General features: G+C 35.7%; 2 protein-coding genes and 2 non-coding genes across 7 annotated transcripts in view; 2 read left to right on the forward strand and 2 right to left on the reverse strand.

Annotated features, from left to right (window-relative positions):
• The window catches only part of LOC123875575 (CHH-like protein), a 110321-nt gene extending 100283 nt beyond the window's left edge, over positions 1–10038 (reverse strand). The window contains exon 1 of one of the 3 annotated variants that reach the window (XM_045921481.1): positions 9831–10038. The gene's annotated coding sequence lies outside the window, so the exon portion shown is untranslated. Of the gene's footprint in view, positions 1–4550; positions 4637–4676; positions 5347–9830 lie in introns of those variants that run through there. The other 2 variants (XM_045921482.1, XM_045921484.1) reach the window with 2 other exon arrangements.
• LOC123875567 (peroxisomal leader peptide-processing protease) lies at positions 3440–20824 on the forward strand. Of its 2 annotated transcripts, XM_045921468.1 has the most exons (11): positions 3440–3662; positions 11512–11872; positions 12896–13059; positions 13654–13757; positions 13958–14085; positions 14316–14482; positions 15234–15340; positions 15670–15838; positions 18309–18450; positions 19771–19934; positions 20643–20824. In XM_045921468.1, exons 2-11 carry the CDS (start codon positions 11520–11522, stop codon positions 20726–20728), a joined length of 1584 nt encoding a protein of 527 aa, XP_045777424.1. In that variant the 5' UTR covers positions 3440–3662; positions 11512–11519; the 3' UTR covers positions 20729–20824. The 2 variants fall into 2 exon arrangements, with proteins under 2 accessions (XP_045777424.1, XP_045777425.1); XM_045921469.1 differs by lacking the exon at positions 3440–3662 and having other exon boundaries at positions 11682–11872; positions 13644–13757.
• Trnay-gua lies at positions 7800–7888 on the forward strand. Its single transcript is given in 2 exon segments — positions 7800–7836; positions 7853–7888. It is a non-coding gene; the product is annotated as a tRNA-Tyr (tRNA).
• Positions 9359–9431, reverse strand: Trnav-cac. Its single transcript has one exon. It is a non-coding gene; the product is annotated as a tRNA-Val (tRNA).
• Positions 20825–21495: the final 671 nt, after the last annotated feature.

The following is a 21495-nucleotide window of genomic DNA, read 5'->3' on the forward strand; positions in this document are numbered from 1 at the left end:
TAGGAGAGTGTGTCACTATATTGTTTAATACGGTCCGCTCAAAACTTAGTTAGTAATTGATTTATCTCGTCACTATCCAGGTTTATTGATGTATACAACATTGGAAAGATATTAATTTTTAAGTTGAGAGCCTCAACAGATTCCTATTTTAACACTCTAAAAGTAGGACAACTTTGTGTGTAAATAGATAAGATTAGTACTTAGAATGAAACTGCTAAAACAATTTGACATTAGACATAGTTTATTTACTCATTAGTTGAAATAACTTATAATATAATACTTTTCTCAAACAACTGTTAAACCCTTTTCGCGCCTGATTACGGAGAACATCATCGCGCCTTTCACCCAAAACACTCGACGCCGTGCGGATGGTGGAGGAGAGAACCAGCCAGTGCATTCTCACACTGGGGATCGCCCTCTTACACACCATTAGGTGAAACAGCAACCAGATCACCCAAATTGCCCCTACCTACCTATATTTCGTTTTGCCTTGTAGGTATGTGTTTTTTTTGTATTAATTTTGTAGTGTACAATAAAAGTATGTTCCTTCATTCATTCATTTATCACGCACATGCACTGGCAATCTCGGCGTAGCGTACTGAGTCCCCTTAACAGCTTTAATAGTTCTAAGTTAAGTGATTTTATGAAGTGGTGATAATAACATGAATACCCAGCTAGGTTTGTTGTGAGCTCTTCGCAGACCTGAGCGAGCTTGGAACCCTCGCAGATTCAGTTATAAGTCCACATAGGTAATTAATTACTATCACCTTTACAACATCTTACAAATCTAACAATTCTGACCATCAAAAGGAGTACAACGGTGCCTACTTTGGATAAACGATTTAGAGTTTGGGTTTATTATTATTATAATGACCCCAGTGGTACTATTGTATTTATTTTCTTAGGGGATCCTTATAACTTCAATTTATTAACTTCTAATATCCATTTGTCAAGTATTCCTATTGCATGCAGTGGTAGGAAACATATGTAACTTTTTTATTTGTACTTATACTCATGCAACAAATGAATAAATCTTAAATCTTAATAGTCCTCTGTGTCAGCACAAAACCCACATTATTACTCATAACAAGGATGATGACATAAATAGCTGTTGGTAATCCACATTCTGCCAGCCAATCCACATCTGGCCAATGAATGAAGTGGATCAAGCCCGAACCCTTCTTATTCTGATATGAGATCCATGCTCAGCTGTAAGCCGGCAACAAGCTGATCATGAACCTGATGATAAGTACACAGTTACCAGCTGTGCCTTGACCTCACCATAGTGCTGTTCTAATCAACCATTAAGTATAATTAGCATTAATCATCACTTACTCTATCAAACTTACCCAGATAATCCAAGTGTTTAGCTTATCCTACCAGTGTATATGACTTTTACCAAGCACCATACTATTTTGAGGGCCATGTGTACCGAATTCTCTGCCACAGATGCAAACCGGAAACATTTGTTCATCTCATGATAGCAGACCGCACCGTCATCAGGTTGTAAAATCACATCACATCACATGGAAGTTGTCCGACATGAAAAATAGTAAACATTAAATAAACTCAGAGCTATTGTGTTGAAGTGACACCAGTTAATTACCACATGTACATACTTAATGAATAATTATAGAACCCTTTACATAAATTAAAATAATCTTTTACCACTTCCTATTTCAACAGTCTGTCAGTATTAGGCTTAGTTACCCCATCAACATACCTACTCAACAGCAAAATACCAGACCATTTACCATGCTATTCTGGCAAAATAACTGATTATGACTATGCCAGGCCTCTTTATATATAAGTTGGTACATAACCCATATTTGCACTAAGAATGATTGATTGATTGGAAACTTCAAAGATATGTGCGTCCTGTTGTTTTGTGGTGTACCAATTAAGTATTCAAGTACATAAATTCCTAATTGTTTTCATGATTCTACTTTATATACCTACTTAATAATTTAAAGTATTTCATATCTCCTTCAACCTTTCAACCTCATAAAGATGATTGTTAACAAAGTTACCGAAAACCAACAATTTGAATTTTTAATACCACTTATTACCTTATTTTGATTTTGAAGAGGAATATGTAAGTACCTTTTCAACTGGATTTCTCTACCACCATGTTCATTTTCTTCTTTTATTGTTATTTGCTGATGTAGGTACTTACCTGATTATTGTGCATGCAATGTGCATCTTGAAATTAATACCTACTAGCTAGATATAACCTTCTAGACTCAGTCTCAGGGCTAGATAATATGTTGGTACATAACAGTCCATTGTGGCAGTCAGAACATAATTCCTTCTTTTGGACTTTCAATTAACTCATAATAATTATCCAGTTACTATTAATTATGGCTTCTACTTATTCCATTCTAGAGGTAGGTACCAATCAAATATCAATCTTGCTGTTTGCTCTGATACAATCATCGTTTCTTAAGAAGTTGAGTTGGTGACCCAACTCTATGTAGGTAGTAACTAGTAAGTGCTTCCAACATCTTAGTGTATAAACGTTTTTCAGGATAAATCCGTTGCTCTTGGCGTGGAATGCAATCCTGGCTTCTGATATTAACAGAGCCTATTCCTTCATGATTCCTGTGACATTTTGGGGCTGTAGCTAGACAAACACAGTTATTCCATTTCTACTATTGTATAATATTCAAGACATTTTAGCCCATCACTCTTACTTAGATATTCACAACTCGGTTCTTATTCTAAGATTCACAATCAATAATAATATCATTCTCTACATCGCCGCGCTTCCACACAATCGATTAATCTAATCCGCTGACTCAACTGTCAAAACCCGCCACAGACACTCACAGCTAACATCAGTGTAATGTTACCTTCGCTAAAAAAAGTGAGTTGTCGCCTCGTTTCTAACAATAGGTTATAGGTAAGTAATAGGGTCCCTATTACTAAGCCAACCGTTCATCCGTCTGTCTGTCCACTTATCTACATATCTGTCTGTCAGCGTAATGTACCTATCTCATGAAGTGTAATAGGTAGGGAGTTGAAATTTTCACAGATTGTGTATTTCTTTCGCGATATCACTATAACAACAAAAAAATGTTTAAAATGGCAGTCATATAAATTTTAATAAAAAATTCGTAATCTTATACGGTGATATAGAACCCATAGTGTGCGAGTTCGACTCGCACTTGACCGGATTTTATAGGCACAAAAAAGACATAAGTATTAGATAGTATAAAAATATTAAGTCGGATGTCCATGAGGTAGGATTTATTTGGGATAAATTAGCAGAAAAATCAAAATACGAAAGTGCCATTCAACATTGTAATAAAGGATTCACAAAATTTATATCAGCGCCATCTGTCATTGCACCATCGTACTATGTTTTAAAATGGTTCGCATTGAAGCATGAATGAAAATAAATTAGCATTCAATGAATAAAAACTGACAACATTGCGCCTTTAAAGTTTATCAGCTGATATCGCTGGGTCGAAATATTACCAATTAATTCTGATTACTTTGTATTAATCCTCAAAATATCATAAAATGTAGTAAACAATTGTAGTTTTATCACGCGAGTTAGTCTTAGCATTACAATTGTGCATGATAAACGTGTTCGAAAGTTGTCTTCAAGAATTTACAATTCTAACCTCAAAATTGTAAACAAACAAACATCAAAAAAGGTGAGTAGGTAAACATTAATTAATTAAAACATGAGTTAATATTTTTGTTTTTATAATCTGAATTTATCTACTTAACTAGTATCTATTAGGCATGGTTTTTGACAAAATTATAATGAAAGAGGCGCATAATTTTCCTTCTGACTTGTAAAGTTCATAGAGGTCACAGTTTATTGTTATTGCATAGTAATTTCCAGTTAACTCTGCCACCTATTAGATTACGCGATATATTGTTTGTGACGTTATTTGCCAGCTTTGTATTACGAAATGTTTTTAGTGTCGGTGACCGAAGCAATCGTATTTCATCAGAAAGATTATTTATCTATTTACAGGTAGATAGGTTCTATCTAATATTATAAGGAGGAGAGATATTTTGTTTGTTTGCAATTGATAAACTCTAAAACTACTGAACCGATTTTAATAAAAAATTCAAAAAAGAAAAACTTTATTTAGAAGTAAAAGGCCGTAAATTGCATAAGTACTGCGGACGAAGTCGCGGGAAGAAGCTGTTATATTGTCGTTCACTGTTTAATATCGTTTTGTTCAAGTTGTCTCTTCAAGCAAAAAATTAGAGCCTGTACGCTGTCCATATTACTCTAAAAAGGCAGACGTCTTAGATTCTTCATACAAAGAAACTTTTTTTTGTTGCGTAACTACTTAGTTTAACGAAACTTTTAGAATAAGTAAATTAAATAAAACTAATAGTAACTGATAAATTAGGTGTCTGAGTAAAAACCTTGTTCTAGCGAAATATTATAAGTCTTTTTGTTGTTGTATGCACTTCTTTCTCTCACGTACCTACTTATCTATCTGGTTTATCAACTAACTGCAACGTGTAAGCTAAAGTAATTATACCTAGGTAGGCCCAAAACAATTTACAAAGAAACTTACCGTGATGAAAATCCTTTAAAATAAAAACCAGAACCACTTTGCACTCCTTTCAAACAACACACCCAACATAAATGACCATTAAGGTAATACTCCACTTTGCACTAATGACTTCGAAAATGCACTCACCTAAAACGTTATCGCATCAAGTAAATGGAACTGTGCGACTGACTCGAAGACCGAGCCGGCGAAAGTGATTTCTTTTTCTTTACACTCGATGCCAGGCGTCGAAATGCAGGCATATCCGTTGCAATATGCACCACAATGAAAATTCTCTTCGAAAGTACACTTTGTCACTGCATCCTTGTATAAAGAAGTTCGTAGGGAAACTCAGATGGATGGTGTTTTCGTTATCGCTATCGGTATACACGAGAATACATCGTTCATAACCGACGATACGCGTCGGTCGTCGCCAAAGAAGTCGCTGCAACGCAAGCCGACTACGAGTCTCGAAACCCACGCGAGGATGTGAATAATAAAGCGGAACGTGATTAAAGACACGATCACGGAAACGAACAAAGGCAGGAATTTTTGTTTCTGTAAAAGGAGCACATGTAAGCGTTAGTACAGGAGCGAGAGAAACGGGCTCTTAGCATTGACTGGAGCTGCTTGAGCCGGGCAGGATGCGGTCCATTAGGCAAAAGAGCGTCCATTATTGTATTGTCGTGGGCTTATCGTAACACTTGTCTCCTTATATCGCTGGGAGCGATAAATATGAGTGGCACTTACAATTTAGGTGAGAAGGCAACTTTGTCTATAGAAATCTAATCTGTTTCCACATGAACTTGCTATGTTTATCTTAGAAATCTAATAAAGAGACACTAACACAAACTCTAAACTTAAATGACAGGCCCAAATGTATTGCTATCCATTTGATTATGCTTTCTGCAGAAAAGGAAAGCAAATATACACCTGTCAATTTAGTTTAGAGATGTGTGCAACAGATAGCCACATTGTCAAAGTTGTAAGCAAACAACTAATTAAGTAATTATCTTGGACTTTCTAAAAATGTTAATGCTTTTGTTAAATCATTACGGTGTCTCGAAGAATTAATGTCAGGAATGATAATTACAAAAACGACTGGATTGTAAGAAGGGAGTAATAATGGGACCGGGTCTTAGATTACTCATGCTCGTTTGTTCAATTGGGCAGTTAAGTACAACCGAAGCTGAAGCCGGTCATTTCCGTCGTTGTTTCACACAGAACCTAATGGGGATATATGTGGCTGATAATACGGGATACAGTGCCCAGCAAACAACTTGAGCTCACGATTGGCTGACGAATAGCGAGTGCACGCGATTGGTTGATCCCGTTGACCTAAAATCATGAAATTTGGCAAGTAGATAGATCTTATAAGCACAAGTCAAGGAAAAAACCCGAAAACCGTGAATTTGTGCTTACATCACAAAAAAAATGTGTTTCAATTTTAAAAGTAAGATAACTATACCACGTGGGGTATCATACAATCTTAAACAGATTTTTATTTATTTTTATGCATAATAGTTTTTGATTTAACGTGCAAAATGTTGGGAAAAAAACCGAGTACGGAACCCTCGGTGCGCGAGCCTTACTCGCACTTGACTGGTTTTTTATTTTTTTTAATTCAGCATAGGATACATGTCACCTGATCGTTATATCAAATGAACTGTGCGTGCAAGTAACGGTGTTACTCAAGCGTACTAAGGCGTGATGGTCACACCATCCTTCTCGTCCAATCACCAATTGGCATTAATTACTTCCTTCTGTTACATAATACGTTCACGCGATGTACACAATTTTTTGTGCAGATAAACATCTATTTTGCTTAAAATTTTCATAATATTTAATGTTTATTAGTCAAAAGTCAAATCATTTATGCAAAATAGGTAACACTTTTTGATGGTCAGAATCGTTAGATTTGTAAGAGATATAGCTGGGATGATAATTAATTACGTAAACTCATCGATGAATTTAGATTCATAGGAGTAATCTGGCTTTTTTTGAAAACATTAACTGCTGAGTATCTTGCGATCATAGATATTATGTCTTGCGATAGATTTGATCACTGGGAAAGATCCCAGTGATCAAATCGATGGTTAGACGAGGTGAACCAACGGGAATTTATATTCCATTGTTCAGATTCATTTGACATTTAGTTTTTCATCCATGGTAAAACCTGGATCAGTTATAATCACCTTTTAAGTAGGTCTACAATCAAATAAATCACTTGGAACTTGACTTTAGATGCTAATTAGATAAACAATAGATTACAATAGTTTTCGTTCGAGATTATTTTATCAATATATTGCTTACTTTGCAAATTAATATAATATGTGAACTGTAAAACGTTAAACATCGTTTCACAGGCGGTAATATTCACAATTAACTGGTTAAGTTCGAAGGTTTAGGTCACAGTTATTCTGATGCAACTGGAGCGCGTGCCATTTAGTTCTTTCTATTCTGTTGAATGTGCGTCGTACCTCCTGTTTTGAAAAGTTGACAGCGAATGATAGGGATAGAAGAATTTAAAAAAAAATCAAAAAAACCGACTTCAATAACCGCAGACACTATATGAAGTAAAAAATAATTTAATTTAGTATCGAATATATTATGCATACAAGAGTTAATTTAGTTAAAGTAGGTAGGTTTATTTTAGTATTTGTACCTATTGTTTGTTGCATTTAAAAAAATTCAATATCATCATAATGTAATAATAATTATTATAATCAAGCCGTCCATTTTACGAGCACCAAGAATCCATTACGTTATTGTGAATTTTGTTTAAGAAATAAATAAACACTCAAATTAAAAAAAAAATTAAATCTTTACTATGATCTAAAAATCACCTTAACATGATTAGATAATAATTGTAAAAAAATTACCACGATATTATCGTTATTCTGAAGAATTTGTTCCTATAATTTACAAAAACCTTGTTACCCTACTGTATTCAGATATTTATAACCCCCGACCCAAAAAGAGGGGTGTTATAAGTTTGACGTGTGTATCTGTGTATCTGTTTGTAGCATCGTAGCTCCTAAAGTAATGAACCGATTTTAATTTAGTTTTACCTATTTGTTTGAAAGGTGGCTTGATCGAGAGTGTTCTTAGCAAGAATCCAAGAAAATCGGTTCAGCCGTTTGAAAGTTATCAGCTCTTTTCCAGTTACTGTAACCTTCACTGGTCGGGGGTGCTATAAATTAATATACACTTGTAATATCATTGTAGTAGATGCCACAGAATCTATCACTTAATTTCGAGAGTTTTAAACAACCTTCGATAGCTCAGTTGGTAGAGCGGTGGACTGTAGAGGAATAATCAAAGATATCCATAGGTCGCTGGTTCAAATCCGGCTCGAAGGAATTCTTTTGACTTTCTTATTAAATTAATGTGGAAATTAAAAAAAAATTATACACCATTAAACTATGCGCCGGACTTCGTCTGTGTTGGTGTTAGCTGGCGGGCGTGCTCTGCTTTTTTGGAGTGTTTTTTTTTGTTAAAAGTGACTGGAAAGCGCTCTAAGGGGGTGCCGTGCGTATGTCGGCGAGCACCGGCACAGACGGGGTCCATACTTGTATAGTTTAACTAACTTGTTACAAATAACTACAAACTTGACATTGGCTAATCTTTGTAAAGCCAGACGAGAGAGAAGAAAAAAAAAATAAAAAAACTATGCGCCTCAAAATGAAAACCAACGTTATGTTTGAAATATCTAATTGAGATTTTATTCTTGAATTTTTTTCTTTAAACGGAACCCTAAAAAGTAAGCGGAAGTAAGGGTTCCATATCTGATGGGTACTTTTACTAAGACTTGGCTATCCGTCCGTCTGTCAGTGGGCTGAGTCTCGTTAACCGTAGGTAGAGCGTTGAAATTTTCACAGAATGTGTATTTCTATTCACTATAAAAACAAATAATAAAGATAATAATGACAGCCATTTTTTTTCCGTTACTTTAGTTTTTTGTTGTTTATGTTATTTTATTTCTCTTTTGTTTCTGTTATTTATTGATTTTGTTGTTGATGTTATGTTATTTTTTGTTCTTTCTGTGTTTCTGTTATTTTTTCTGTTGTTTTTGTTATTTTATTGTTTGTTGTTTAAAAATAGGGTAAATGAGAAAAATAAATAAATGAGAGAAAAAAAAACAGTCATTAAATTAAAAAAAATATAGAAATACATATAAGTCTATGATATAAATAGATTTACGACGCGACGGTACGGAATCCTTCGTGTGCAAGTCCGACACGCACAGGACTGATTTTTTACCTAAATTAAAAAAAAAAAAAATTGTAATTCTTATACTTTTAAAGGTTGTCTTTTTAAATAAGTATACAAGTTACGGTAAATTAATAAAAATCAAGCGAATTGCTAGTTTAGCTTTTTAACTTTTGTGTAGTAGTAGTATGGACCATTGATTAAAAGTTTGATAGGTACTATCAAAAATTTTAATCAGTGGTCCATACTCCACACCTAATTAACTACAGGTCTTCTTAAACGCCTAAAAACAAATTAAACAAAGAAGTGATCAGTAAGTAACCTTAGGTATACCGTATACCTAATTATTATTATTGTAAAGACTAACTCATAAGCTCATGATCAAAATTCATTGAACTGCCCTTTTTATGTACAAATAATTATATTATCCAGAAACAACGACGACGTAAGTTCAATAATAATAATTTGTAATTTAGCGATAACACTGCGAATATCTTTCCCTTTCGTTTAATTAAATTGCTTTATGCTTTTTGTTTATGAGAACAGTTTTGATAAAAACAAATTATAATTTCTTGGAATATGTTACAAAAATGAATTTGAAAATAAATGTTTAAAAATTCTGTTTCCGCCCGGGATCGAACCGGGGACCTTGTGCGTGTGAAGCACACGTGATAACCGCTACACTACGGAAACTTGAAAACTGGTGCTGAAATTATAAATCATTTAGTTCAAGTCTACAGACAGTAAAATATAATGTGTATAAAATTAGATCCATTGGATCTCATTCGCCATTTTAACTTTATGCGTCAAATATAATATTATCAAAAATACGATTTTAGTATTTTAGTCCACATATTTTAAAGGTGAACCTTAGTTTTAACATGACAGTTGATACAATATAGAGTTAAAATGGCGAGCGAGTTCTCATTTTGAAAAAAAAATCAAAAAAGGCAAGTATAAAATTAATGTGTCATATCTTAGTGGCTCTGGATTCCAGCTTATTTTTTTTATGAGGTACGATAAATCTTGAATCGACCGTTTATTAATTTTGATATCAAATAATTATCATCATTTAAAATATAAAAAACTCACCGCTTTTTTGATGCTGGCCGGAAGAAAGAAATGATTTTAAGAAAAGAACACCGAAACGGGCGCCTGTATGATGGCGCTTGGAAGAACTTGGCCACCACATTCCAAACGATTCTTTTTATACTACAACAAATTACTAGTCTCATTGCCCACCCGCTGAATAACACCTCATTACTTTCCTCGAGGGTGTGGTTGATATGGCACAAATGGGGCGCAAATTTGTAATATACCCTATTTTCAAGCGATCTCCACTTGTATCCCTATGCAATAACAGTCTGTCCTAAATAGTGTTTCGATGTCCATTGCTGCTTATGCATGTAATCCATATCTAAATACTGTAAAACTGGTCAAGTGCGAGTCAGACTCGCATACGAAGGGTTCTGTACCATCATCAGCTTTAAACATCGCAAGGATCCGTGACAGTAAAAATCTTACAAGAAATAACACTTTTTCTATGCCAGCCATTTAGAATTTTTTATTATTTGTTGTTATAGCGGCAACAGAAACACATTTTATGAAAATTTCAACTTTATATTTTTTACGGTTTATGAGATACAGCCAGCCAGACAGACAGATGGACGGACAATCGGACGGACAGCAGAGACTTAGTAAGAGGGTCCCGTTGGCACCCTTAGGCGAGAGTATCGCGGCGATACGACAGGGTGAGAGAATATACCTAAAGGTCCCTATGTGTCCGTATGTAACCCCGATAGCTGAACTGACAGGAGCTCACGACCGGGTAGTATTTTGCATACACTGTACAAAATCTTGGTCAGGGCCGTCGTATGTTTTGTAAACATCTCTATTGTAGAAATGCACTATGTCGATCATAAACGAGTTCATATTTCGACTCGCACTTGGCCGATTTTCCGGTGGCTGTGCCCACAACCTTTTTCGAGGTCTGGAATCTGGATCCGCGCCTGCCACTACCGCAGGATCCTACTCAGTTAAGCGCTATACCTAATAGCTCACGTAATTTCACAGTATTTCAGTGTATTAGAAGCAGCAATGAATATCGAAGATTTCTAACAGTTTATATAGTGGTTTTGAAGATATTTTTAGCGTCAATGTATGATTGCCCATCTTCACGATGAAAGACTCATATATCACAATTATTGTATTCAATTTATTTTAAGAATATTTTTTCGCTATACACGATGACCTTGGTATTTTATTCCGGGTCTCATCCTCGGGGAACATAGCTTTCTCCATAACTCATTGGACGAGAAAATTTTGAAAAAATTTGCCACATGAAAATGAAGATTTAAAAACATTCCAACCTGCTTGAATGGGACCTCATTGAATAAATAGGTTTTTCAAATTGTTATGGTTAAACAGATTAATTATAATATAATTAAGTTTTGCAGGCGCAATCAATTTTCATTTTTCATTTAATAAATTTTTAGGGTGCCGTATCGAAGGGTACAAACGGGATCCTATTACTAAGCTTCCTCTGTTCGTCCATCTGTCTATCAGCGGGCTGTATCTCGGTAAAGAGTAGAAATTTTCACAGAATATGTATTTCTATTTCCGCTATAACAACAAGTAATAAAAATTTCTAAATGGCCTGAACCCTTCTCATTCTGAGAAGAGACCTGTTCTCAGAAGTGGCCCGTTCGAGCTGATCATGACGATGATGATGAGATGATGAATGTAAAAAGTAACCAAAACGCTTGCGTTCCAGGGTCCAGAATGAGCGTCGAAGGTGTTATGGTTTCCTACAACTATTCAGATGACGGCGAACTGGCGAACATCCTAACCGTATCAGCATCTGGTTTAAAATTTTCCAACCGATGGGTCCTCACTCACGGCTCCATACTCTCCCCTTTAAAACAGGCGAATGCCATCAAAAATGCTCGAGGAAGACCTTTAATGAACGAGGAGTTCTACAACGATTTACCAGAGATATACGTGACGTGTGAAAAGGCTGCGTCAAAAGTGCCAAATGTTTATGAGGATGTAGAGAAATTAAGTAGGGAGAGGAGTTTGGATAATGATATCGATTTTGAACACAGCAGTTACCAAGTCAGAGTCCTTACTGGGAGGTAAAGCAATGGAACTATCCTATTTTTTAACCCCCGACCCAAAAAGAGGGGTGTTATAAGTTTGACGTGTGTATCTGTGTATCTGTGTGTCTGTGTATCTGTGTATCTGTGAATCTGTGTATCTGTCTGTGGCATCGTAGCGCCTAAACGAATGAACCGATTTTAATTTAGTTTTTTTTGTTTGAAAGGTGGCTTGATCGAGAGTGTTCTTAGCTATAATCTAAAAAAATTGGTTCAGCCGTTTAAGAGTTATCAGCTCTTTTCTAGTTTTCTTGTAGAAAAGAAGGTTAGATAACCGTTAGGTTCATAATATTATGTCAATAGACAAATGTCAAGCTGTCAAGATGGACATTGCCTAAATACATAATTATTTATTTGAAAATGATGTTTTGGAAAACTCAAATACTTTGGATCGTCGGGGGTGTTATAAATTTTTAATTTACACTTGTTTACTCTTAGCTCAAGCCTTCTCCATTCTTTTTCTTAAGCGCTGCAGTCTTATCTTCGATCTTCTTTTTAGGGTTCCTTACCTCAAAAGGAAAACCGGACCCCTTATAGGATCATTTTGTCATTAGTGCATTATAGGTTGGAGCGTGCTTCCCTAGAAGGTACCTATTCACATTTACGTTCAAAGTACCCTACGATTCCCGATAGGAAATATTGCACATTGAACTTTAGAAAGAGATAACGGCTTTCGTAGAGCGCTCTCTCTGTGTTAGAGACCGTGACCAATACATAGGTATGAGTGACAGAGACAACGATCTACGAAGCCAAATCTCTTAGATGTGCCAGGTACTGCACGAGCAAGTTTTGAAATTAAAATATTAACATAGACGCATAGACGTTGTAGGTACTCAGATTATTATACATGGCAGGAAACAATGGACGCTGGATGGGTGTGCCATACTTAACAATGCAATCAGAAAAGTTAAACAAAAACTCTTCTCGCGTTTTTCCTATGGCTTCCAATCCATTTCAATTTTAAAATCTGGTTGACCCTGACCTAATTTATCTGATTTTCAGAATATGCCACATATGGCAATGTCCAGTGCTGGACCGATGCGTGGACGACATCTTATACAGTTGGACCATCGGCCACCAAGACGGCGATATGGAGAAACAGACTCGGCTGGGAAAGGCATTACTGTCTGTCTTCGTGCTGGTTGATTTGGAGGGTGATTACAGAGGTGAGTGGATACCCAGGGGGCAGGGGATAATTGCGCAACACACATTCAACATAGGTAGTTTGGAAATCATTGTCGTTATCAATCTTAACTATATGATAAAATTGATAAGCTAAGTGATTAGAAGTGTAATGCACATCATCCGTAAACAATGTTTAATGACTCATGAGAACAAATTATAAGTTCACAGTCATAAAAAAATAAAAGGATTACTCTATAAAGAGTAAATGATTACTCTATAAACCCGACGACGCCTTTCTGCCCGGCTAGCATGGGCAGTAGATAAAAATTATATCGCCGATTATATCCACTGATTTCTATGACATCAGTGGATATAATTTTTATCTTCTGCCCGTGCTAGCCGGGCTGGCATCAATTTTCTCCTCCTTTAACTCAAGAGTGAAAAGGCAACATCTAGGCAAGCGCGCTCCATCTTAGGCTGCATCATCATTTGCCAGCTGTTTGCAGCCAAGCACTAATCTATAAATTAAAAAAAGCGTGTAACACCCAAACAACTTTTTGAAACGGTTGTGACGTTTTACCCCACTAACTCTATTAAAAAGATCCTTAAAGAATTGGAACGTCAGTTGCTTCCAGGTCTCAAAACTCTCAGACCGCTGTCAGAACTACTAGATATGGTGAAGCCACCGCCTGACCGAGGGACTAGTATTCAAGTACATTCCACACCTTTTGGATGCGAGGTATGTGGTTTTTTTTTCACTTTAAAAACATTTTTTGCAAATGCAAGATCAGCTTAAAAGGTACAATTCATGTTAAAATGGATATCATTTTCGTTATCAGCATTATTTTTCAGAGCAACAACCTTGAAAATGACACCCATAGTATTTTATCAAAGCTGTTTATCAAAGTTTAGATTTTGATTGGGTTCCTAACTTTTCAGGCTTTCTTGAACGCAGTGACCCGAGGCGCCATATGTGGAGTAGTTGGCAAAAGACCCTCCCTACTTCTCACAGATGCAGCCACCGCTTTAGGCTCTGAAGGAGGACCAGTTTTCACAGAAGGGCCACAGTAAGTCGGATCTAGGATTTAAGGTTATTCTAAGACCTTGATGGAACCTTTCGTGTGAGAATCAAACTCGCACTTAGCTGTTTTTTTATAGGGGAGGCTCTTTTACCGACATTTGGGATGGGCATCTAGAAGAAATGAAATGCACCTCCTTAGCATGAGCAGTATGTATAGTTGTCCATACGATTTAAACTAGTGACGCACTATACCTCACGCCTGTTCCTCTCTTCTAGCAAGGAGCTGGTAGGCACGGTGGTGTGCAGCGTATCGTGGTGGCGCGGCGAGTGGGTGGGGCTGACACTAGTTGCGCCTCTACGCGCCGTGCTGGCGGCCAAGCTACGAGTCCCCACCATGCATCCCCCTAGGGCGCCCGCTTCGCCGCTCTACTCCAAGATACTCAGTGAGTTAACATCCTCATGATGGATACCGCATAATAGTATAAGGTGCGGCGAGTGGGTGGGCCTCACATTAGCTGCACCTTTGCTAGACACCCAACAGCCAAGCTAATGGTGCCCTCGCCACTGTATTTTAAAATACTCACTGTAATAAACTATATAATTTTAAAAGTAATTTAAAATATATAATTTTATTTCGTCATTATACTTCAGCATTGTATTTATCAGATCAAAGTAGCATGGGTACATGTCGTCTTTATATACTAATTATCAAACACCCTGTATAACACAGATACGAATTATTTTCGAGAGATTTGCAGATATGGCTTTATCATTTGTTCATTAGTTTAACTCCATTGCCAGTGTTGTTATTCAAGCCCATGCTTGCATGCAAGTACACATCATCAGGCGTGATGTATATGCCCAAACATTCCAAATGCGAAAAGTGGGACATAGTGTCAATAGGAAAATGGACCTTAATAGCTGGACGAACGACATCAAGCGAGTCGCAGGGAGCCGCTGGATTCAGGCTAGGTGGCGTAAGACCGTGGCAAATAGAAGACCCTAAAAGAGACCATATGTCCGGCAATAGACGTCTATCGGTTGATGATGATAATAAATAAATAAATGATGAGGTCCATTTTACTCTAAGGTTATTGTGTTTCGAAACTCAAATTCTATCAACTTTAGTGAGATGTAAAATAGATCGACTACATTCTCGGAGTGAATTTTTACTCGTATTTTGTTGTGTTGTAGAGATCGTGGACCGCACAACGATGCTGGTGCGTTGCGGCGCGGCGTGGGGCGCGGGCGTGTGGCTGGGCCGCGGGCACGTGCTCACTTGCGCACATGTCGTCAAAAACGTACGTACGCATTACGCACTTGCTCTACTAACACTAAATATATGGCATGTCATGAAAAAAAACGGACAAATTCGTATTTCCATTATCGTCTGGTAAATTTTCACGCCCAAACTGGTATTTCAGCGTGGAAATGCAGCTAGCAATCTTGGCAACATTAATGCGTGTGCATGACTTGTCTAAAATTTTGAATTTCGATTTGAAATTAAAGAAAAGTACCTACGTGTTTCACGATTTTTGAAAATTACTTTAAATTAGACCCATGATTTACTAAATTAATACAATCTGAATCTTTAAGATTTGACATTAAAATCGAACTATGTATTTCACAGCACGCATCGTACAAAGTGTCCCTGTACTGCCAAAACAAAAAGGAAACCGCCATGGTGCGATACAAGACTAAAGACGACAAAGCTTACGACTTAGCACTGCTTTACACCAATCCTGATAACTGGACACATCTCATTCCCGCAGAATTCGCCGAAGAACCCGCTGAAAAAGGTAACACACGTTAGGTTCTCCAGATGTTTGTTTTATGTTATCACTGTTATCAGTTAGCAATCAATTTCATAATTTTATGATTTAACTAGCCTTTGGTATGAATAAAATGAAATGAATTGGTATGAATAATAAATGGAAATAGTTACTTAATTAGAAAATAAATATTTGGAAACAGACGGTGAGCGAACAAAACATTCGTTTGTGCACTGCGTACCTACATACTTATTGCCGCATAACTAAACCAAAACAGATATTAATTACTATTTTTACATACTTACCATACTTACATTAATTTGAGCTCATAAAAATTGGGCTATCTACCTAGGTCCAAAATTACGGGAGTGATAGATATCACTGCACATTAGGCACTATTCCTCGAATAATAAACTAACAATGGAAGGTGTTCTGCGCATGCTAGAAGAGATTAAAGAACAATTTAACTCTCAAAAAAAGGATTTCCTAGATATGAAAGAACAAATAAACGCAATAAATAAAAACATTGATGAAAATTCTTAGTCGTCTTGGAGAAATATAATGAGCTGGAGGAAAAAATAAATAATCAGCAGCAACATATAAATTATTTGGAAAAATATATTAGACGAAAAAACTTAATCTTCTTTGGCATTGAGGAAAAAGAGAAGACCTACCAAGATTTAGAGGAAAACATAATAAATATAATAAACAACAAAATGAATTTAAATTTTGATAAAAACTGCATTGAATACATAGGAAGATTGGGTAAAAATAAAAATAAGTTGAGACCAGTAATAGTAGTTTTATCCTCAGTGGGGAGAAAAATAGAATTGCTGAAAAAGAAAAAGTGCCTTAAAGAAACGAATTATTACATAATGGAAGATTTTCCGAAAGAAGTTCTGGAAAAAAGGAAAGAATTAAGAAAAAGTCTTGAAGAAGAAAGAAAGCAAGGAAGAAACGCAATTTTGAAATATGACAAAATAGTATTTTTAAAAAACCAAAAAGGATTGCTTTCTAAAAATTCTGTGTATGAAATGAATATGGTGTCCCCTTTGGAGACAAATAATAATCAGAACATTCAAAAATATAACAAAAATAACAAAATGTTATCACGAAAAAAGCATAAAAATCAAAAGCAAAAATAACTTTCAAGTCCAGATTGCCCCTCTCAGCCTCCCAAGCCGGCTGGTCACCGTGGGAGTGCTAGACTGCTACCCTTCTGATGATGAAAATGGCAAGAGTAATAAAATAAAATATTCAGAAAAACGTAACCAACAGGAGGAGGCCTTCGCCTAACAGGCGTACTGAAAATAACAGAACATAATATCATAGCTTAAAAATATTTGAATAGGATTATTAAAAATTGAAATAACTAATAAATTATATTATTATTTAAATACTTAATATTATGAAGTACGAACTAGGAATCAATTGTGATGTAAAAGATCCTTACTTACAAGTACACTGTATACAATATATAATACATGCATATATTTACTTTAAAAAAAAAAAAAAAAAAAAACTTATATTTACATAACATAAAGTGACTATAAAAGTTTTACTCGTTAGTGGAAACTTAGGTGCATTATAAATTGTATTACCTACATAATTACCATTATGAAAATAAGACAGGGAAATGTTTGTTATTAATTGTAGTATCAGTTATAACAATTAAATACGTATATTTTACATGCGATATGATAGATAAAGATAGATATGATATGTGTAATCATTGCTTCTTCAATATGCTGTTGTAATGCAAAGAATGTGTACCTAATATGTATGTACTCACCTGCATATATTATGCAACATATATTGTGCTTTTTAAAATATTATAAATAAAAACATAAGATAATAAATTGTTATCTAGTAAAAATATGAATTGTAAATTTGTATTTAACTATTATATATCGATAACAACAAATATATACCTTCCAATAGGCATATACCTACAATGTGATAAAGGTGTATATGAGCTTTTCCATTTAAAAACAGTTTTATTCAGAATAAATAGTGATTAAAAATCAATTTTTTAAATTATAGTTGTAGTAATAAATTGTGTTCATAAAAAGAAATAAAAAAAAGAATGGAAAAATTGAAATATACTTACCTACTTGTTGTTACTGTAATTATAAGATTAACATTTCTAATTATGTATTACCTATCTTACCTAAAAGCATGTATAACTTATGTTTGTAAATTATTTGTAAAATTTTCAGTAATAAAAGGCTTTATTATTTATTATTATTATTATTATTATTATTGGTATGAATCAGTCTTTTGAATACATGTTTTTTGAATACAGAAATAGTATGCCTGTTTTCAGAATACAAGATGTCTCAGATTGCCAAATTTTGAAATCGACTGAGTATAACAAACATAATACAGAAAATTTTATATTTAACCTTGAATGATTCATAATTCCCATGACACCTTAAGTATCTAGCCTTAAATAAAATAATCCGGCTCCAAGGACCAATTTTTAACTTTTTTTTAGGTGAATCGGTTCTAGCAGCTGGTTACCCGTACTTCAACGAGAACAATCTAGAAGACTTGAAACCCACAGTGACTAGTGGTCACATAAACAATGTCTCCCCATCTATGATACAGACTTCGTGTTGCGTACAATCTGGTTTCAGGTATGTATTCACTCATTCGTTGAATTAAATGTATGGAAATACAGTGGACCCCCGGTAATCCGACAAACGTTTTGCAGGGCAGTGTCGTACTATCGAATTTGTCGGATTATAGAGTACTGCCTAAAACCCTTATAGTCCGACGTTTTTTATTAAAGAGTACCTTGTAATCCGACAAATTAAAGATCCAACGATAATATTCTATATGTCAAAAGTAAACCACATCACATCACACTAATATTATAAAGGGTAAAGAAGTTTGTGTGTATGTGTATATGTATGTGTGTGTGTGTGTATGTTTGTTACTCCTTCACGCAAAAACTACTGAACGGATTGGGCTGAAATTAAGAATGGAGATAGATTATCCCCTGGATTAGCACATAGGCTACTTTTTATCCCGGAAAATTAAAGTGTTCCCACGGGATTTTTAAAAAACCTACATCCACGCTAACGAAGTCGCGGGCATCAGCTCGTTCAATCTATACATATAATAAAATTGTAGAAAAGTGGTGTCTGTACAATGGAAATATATAAAAAAAAAGTAGCAGGGGTTGTTATTATATCGATGCCGAACCCGAAATTGTAATTAATTTTTTTTTGTCTGTTTGTCTGTTTGTCTGTTTGACTGTGTGTTTGTGCACGCTAATCTCAGAAACGGCTTATTCGATTTAGATACGGTTTTCACTAATATATTGTAGTAAGCTTCACTTAGGATTTAGTGTTTATTTCATGTCAATCGGTTCATAAATAAAAAAGTTATGTCAATTTAAAGAATCACGGCGCCTCGCGCCTGAGCGTCCGTGGCTATATAAAGCGCGAAAAGTCACTATTCCACGCGAACGAAGTCGCGGGCACAGCTAGTAATAAAATAAACTTGTCGGTTTACAGGGGGTGCCGGATTAGACAGGGGCCGGATTACCGGGGGTCCACTGTAACTTTTTAGGGATCTGTAGTAATACAAGGAACCCTTGTAGTTCCGTATACTCCATGTTTGTATTTCACATCCATTTTAAAAATAGACTAGATAAGTTATAATTCTCTATAACTTGCCCATCTCAGTAAGGCTGCGATTACACCTGTAAGTTTTACTGTCGGAAGTAGCTTACGTGATTAATTGACAGCACTTACATATTTAAATGTAGGTACTTATAGGACTGTTCACATAAGTAAGCATGTCGTAAGTAAATCATGTAAGGTACTTACGTGAGTAAAACTTACAGGTTTACCTGCGGCTTAAGAATTTTTTTTTTCAAAAATATCACCCGAGCGAAGCCGAGGCGAGTCAGCTAGTCTTCATTAAAATTTATTTATGTCTATTAACAGTGGCGGCCCCATATTCCGTATAACTAAGGAGTTGAAGGTAGAAGTACTAGCGACTATCGTGAGCAACGCAAAAGCGCAAACCGGCGCAAGCTTTCCTTACGTCAACATGGCGGTCCCCACCAGAGCGTTCATACGGCTTGTGCAACATTTTATATTGGACAGAGGTGTGTATTAGACGATATTGAACTCTATTTATTTATTTAAATACTTTATTCACTATAGTGATCTCTTCCAGGCAACCCACTTATGAACTTATGGAACTGCAGGACTCTTATGTGTTTGTTTATAAAGGTTATATATGTCTATTCATTTATTTTTTTTATTTTTTTTGTGTCATGTCATGTAATAAAAGAGCAACGCCAAAGTAGTTGCAAAAGGGCGAAGCTTCCAATAAGCTCCGGCTACCGCTCCGTCTTACCTGAGAGCTTACCTGCACATGCCAGTTTGCGCAGTCAAGTGCGTGCGTATGGACGACAATACGGTATGCCGCGCAGTTGAAGAAAGCGCGGGCTTGAGCAATCGTCGATTTGCTAAAGATTGGACTGTGCAGTTCTCGGTCTTGCCCGTACAGTTTTGACTGCGCAGCAGGACGGAGCGTGTAGCCGGAGAGTTACGTCAACCAGGCGCCCCCTCCCCCTATCAGTCATAAAGATCAGTTCTTATATAGATGATTTTAAGTTATAGCTGTAGTTACTTATAGAGTGAAAGGTAAAGAATCCTATAATATTTATCCGGTTCGAAGGACCAATTTTATAAAAACCAGGGAATTATAATATTATTTAGGGATTACACCCAGGTCTAACAAAATTGATATTGACAAAATCGAAATTGACATCAATTTGATAATCCTAACATTGTTTTATTATTTTCAGACGAAACAAAACTATCTTCAATTGAAAACAACAAAGAAATGGTCCAATCGCAATGGAGACTACTGCCATATAGATCTAAGATATAGAAATACGTATCGTTTTTTTACTTTAGTAAATATTGTGATATAATTGTAAATATTATGTACCTAATCAGGAATAAAATATACTATTTTTTATACTTATTTACTTATATTTATTCCGTAGAAAAACGGGGAACCCTAGTTTAGTAGTCCTTTTCGTGTCCATGAATATGTCTCTATGCTTCTGTTTCTGAGTCACAGTTATATTACACTTCCATACTAATAATATAAATTATGCAAAAGTATATAGTAGCTGTCTGTTTGTCTCTGCTAGTTTTCACGGCCTTTCGGCCACGGAAAGGACAATGGCTTCTTTTTATCCCGGAAAATCAAAGAATTCCCAGGGGATTGAAAAATATACAGCTGGACGAAGTCGCGTACATCATCTATTTGGTGTAGAGGTAGGTAGCTTGCATCCCACGGATAGGTATAGGTAGGCGACTTTTTATCCCTGAAGAGAAGAGTTCCCACAGGATTTTTGAAAAACATAAATTCACGTAGACGAAGTCGCGGGCTTCATCTAGTAATAAATATTTAGGGTATTTTGAGATCATTATGAGTTTTCGATGAGATTTAACAGATTTCATATACACCTGAAAAGAAAAGAAATGTTGAATTTCCGATCCATCAAATTACACCAAGCGCAACAATCATGCAGCCGGAGCCGATAAACTTGGCTGGGTCAAGGTTGGGTGATGGGTCCAACAACAACCACCAACAACTAGAATAGAATAGAATAGACTTTTATTCAAATAAACTTTTACAAGTGCTTT

Source organism: Maniola jurtina, chromosome 20 (assembly GCF_905333055.1).
Source record: "Maniola jurtina chromosome 20, ilManJurt1.1, whole genome shotgun sequence".
NCBI classification, from domain to species: Eukaryota; Metazoa; Arthropoda; class Insecta; order Lepidoptera; family Nymphalidae; genus Maniola; species Maniola jurtina.

What these genes read in the sequence shown, in the direction of transcription:
- LOC123875567 (XM_045921468.1), top strand. Translation starts at nt 11,520, where the DNA reads ATGAGCGTCGAAGGTGTTATGGTTTCCTACAACTATTCAGATGACGGC. An exon ending in GCTCTACTCCAAGATACTCA is followed by an intron (nt 14,483 to 15,233) that starts GTGAGTTAACAT and finishes GTTGTGTTGTAG; the next exon opens with AGATCGTGGACCGCACAACG. An exon ending in ACATTTTATATTGGACAGAG is followed by an intron (nt 19,935 to 20,642) that starts GTGTGTATTAGA and finishes TATTATTTTCAG; the next exon opens with ACGAAACAAAACTATCTTCA.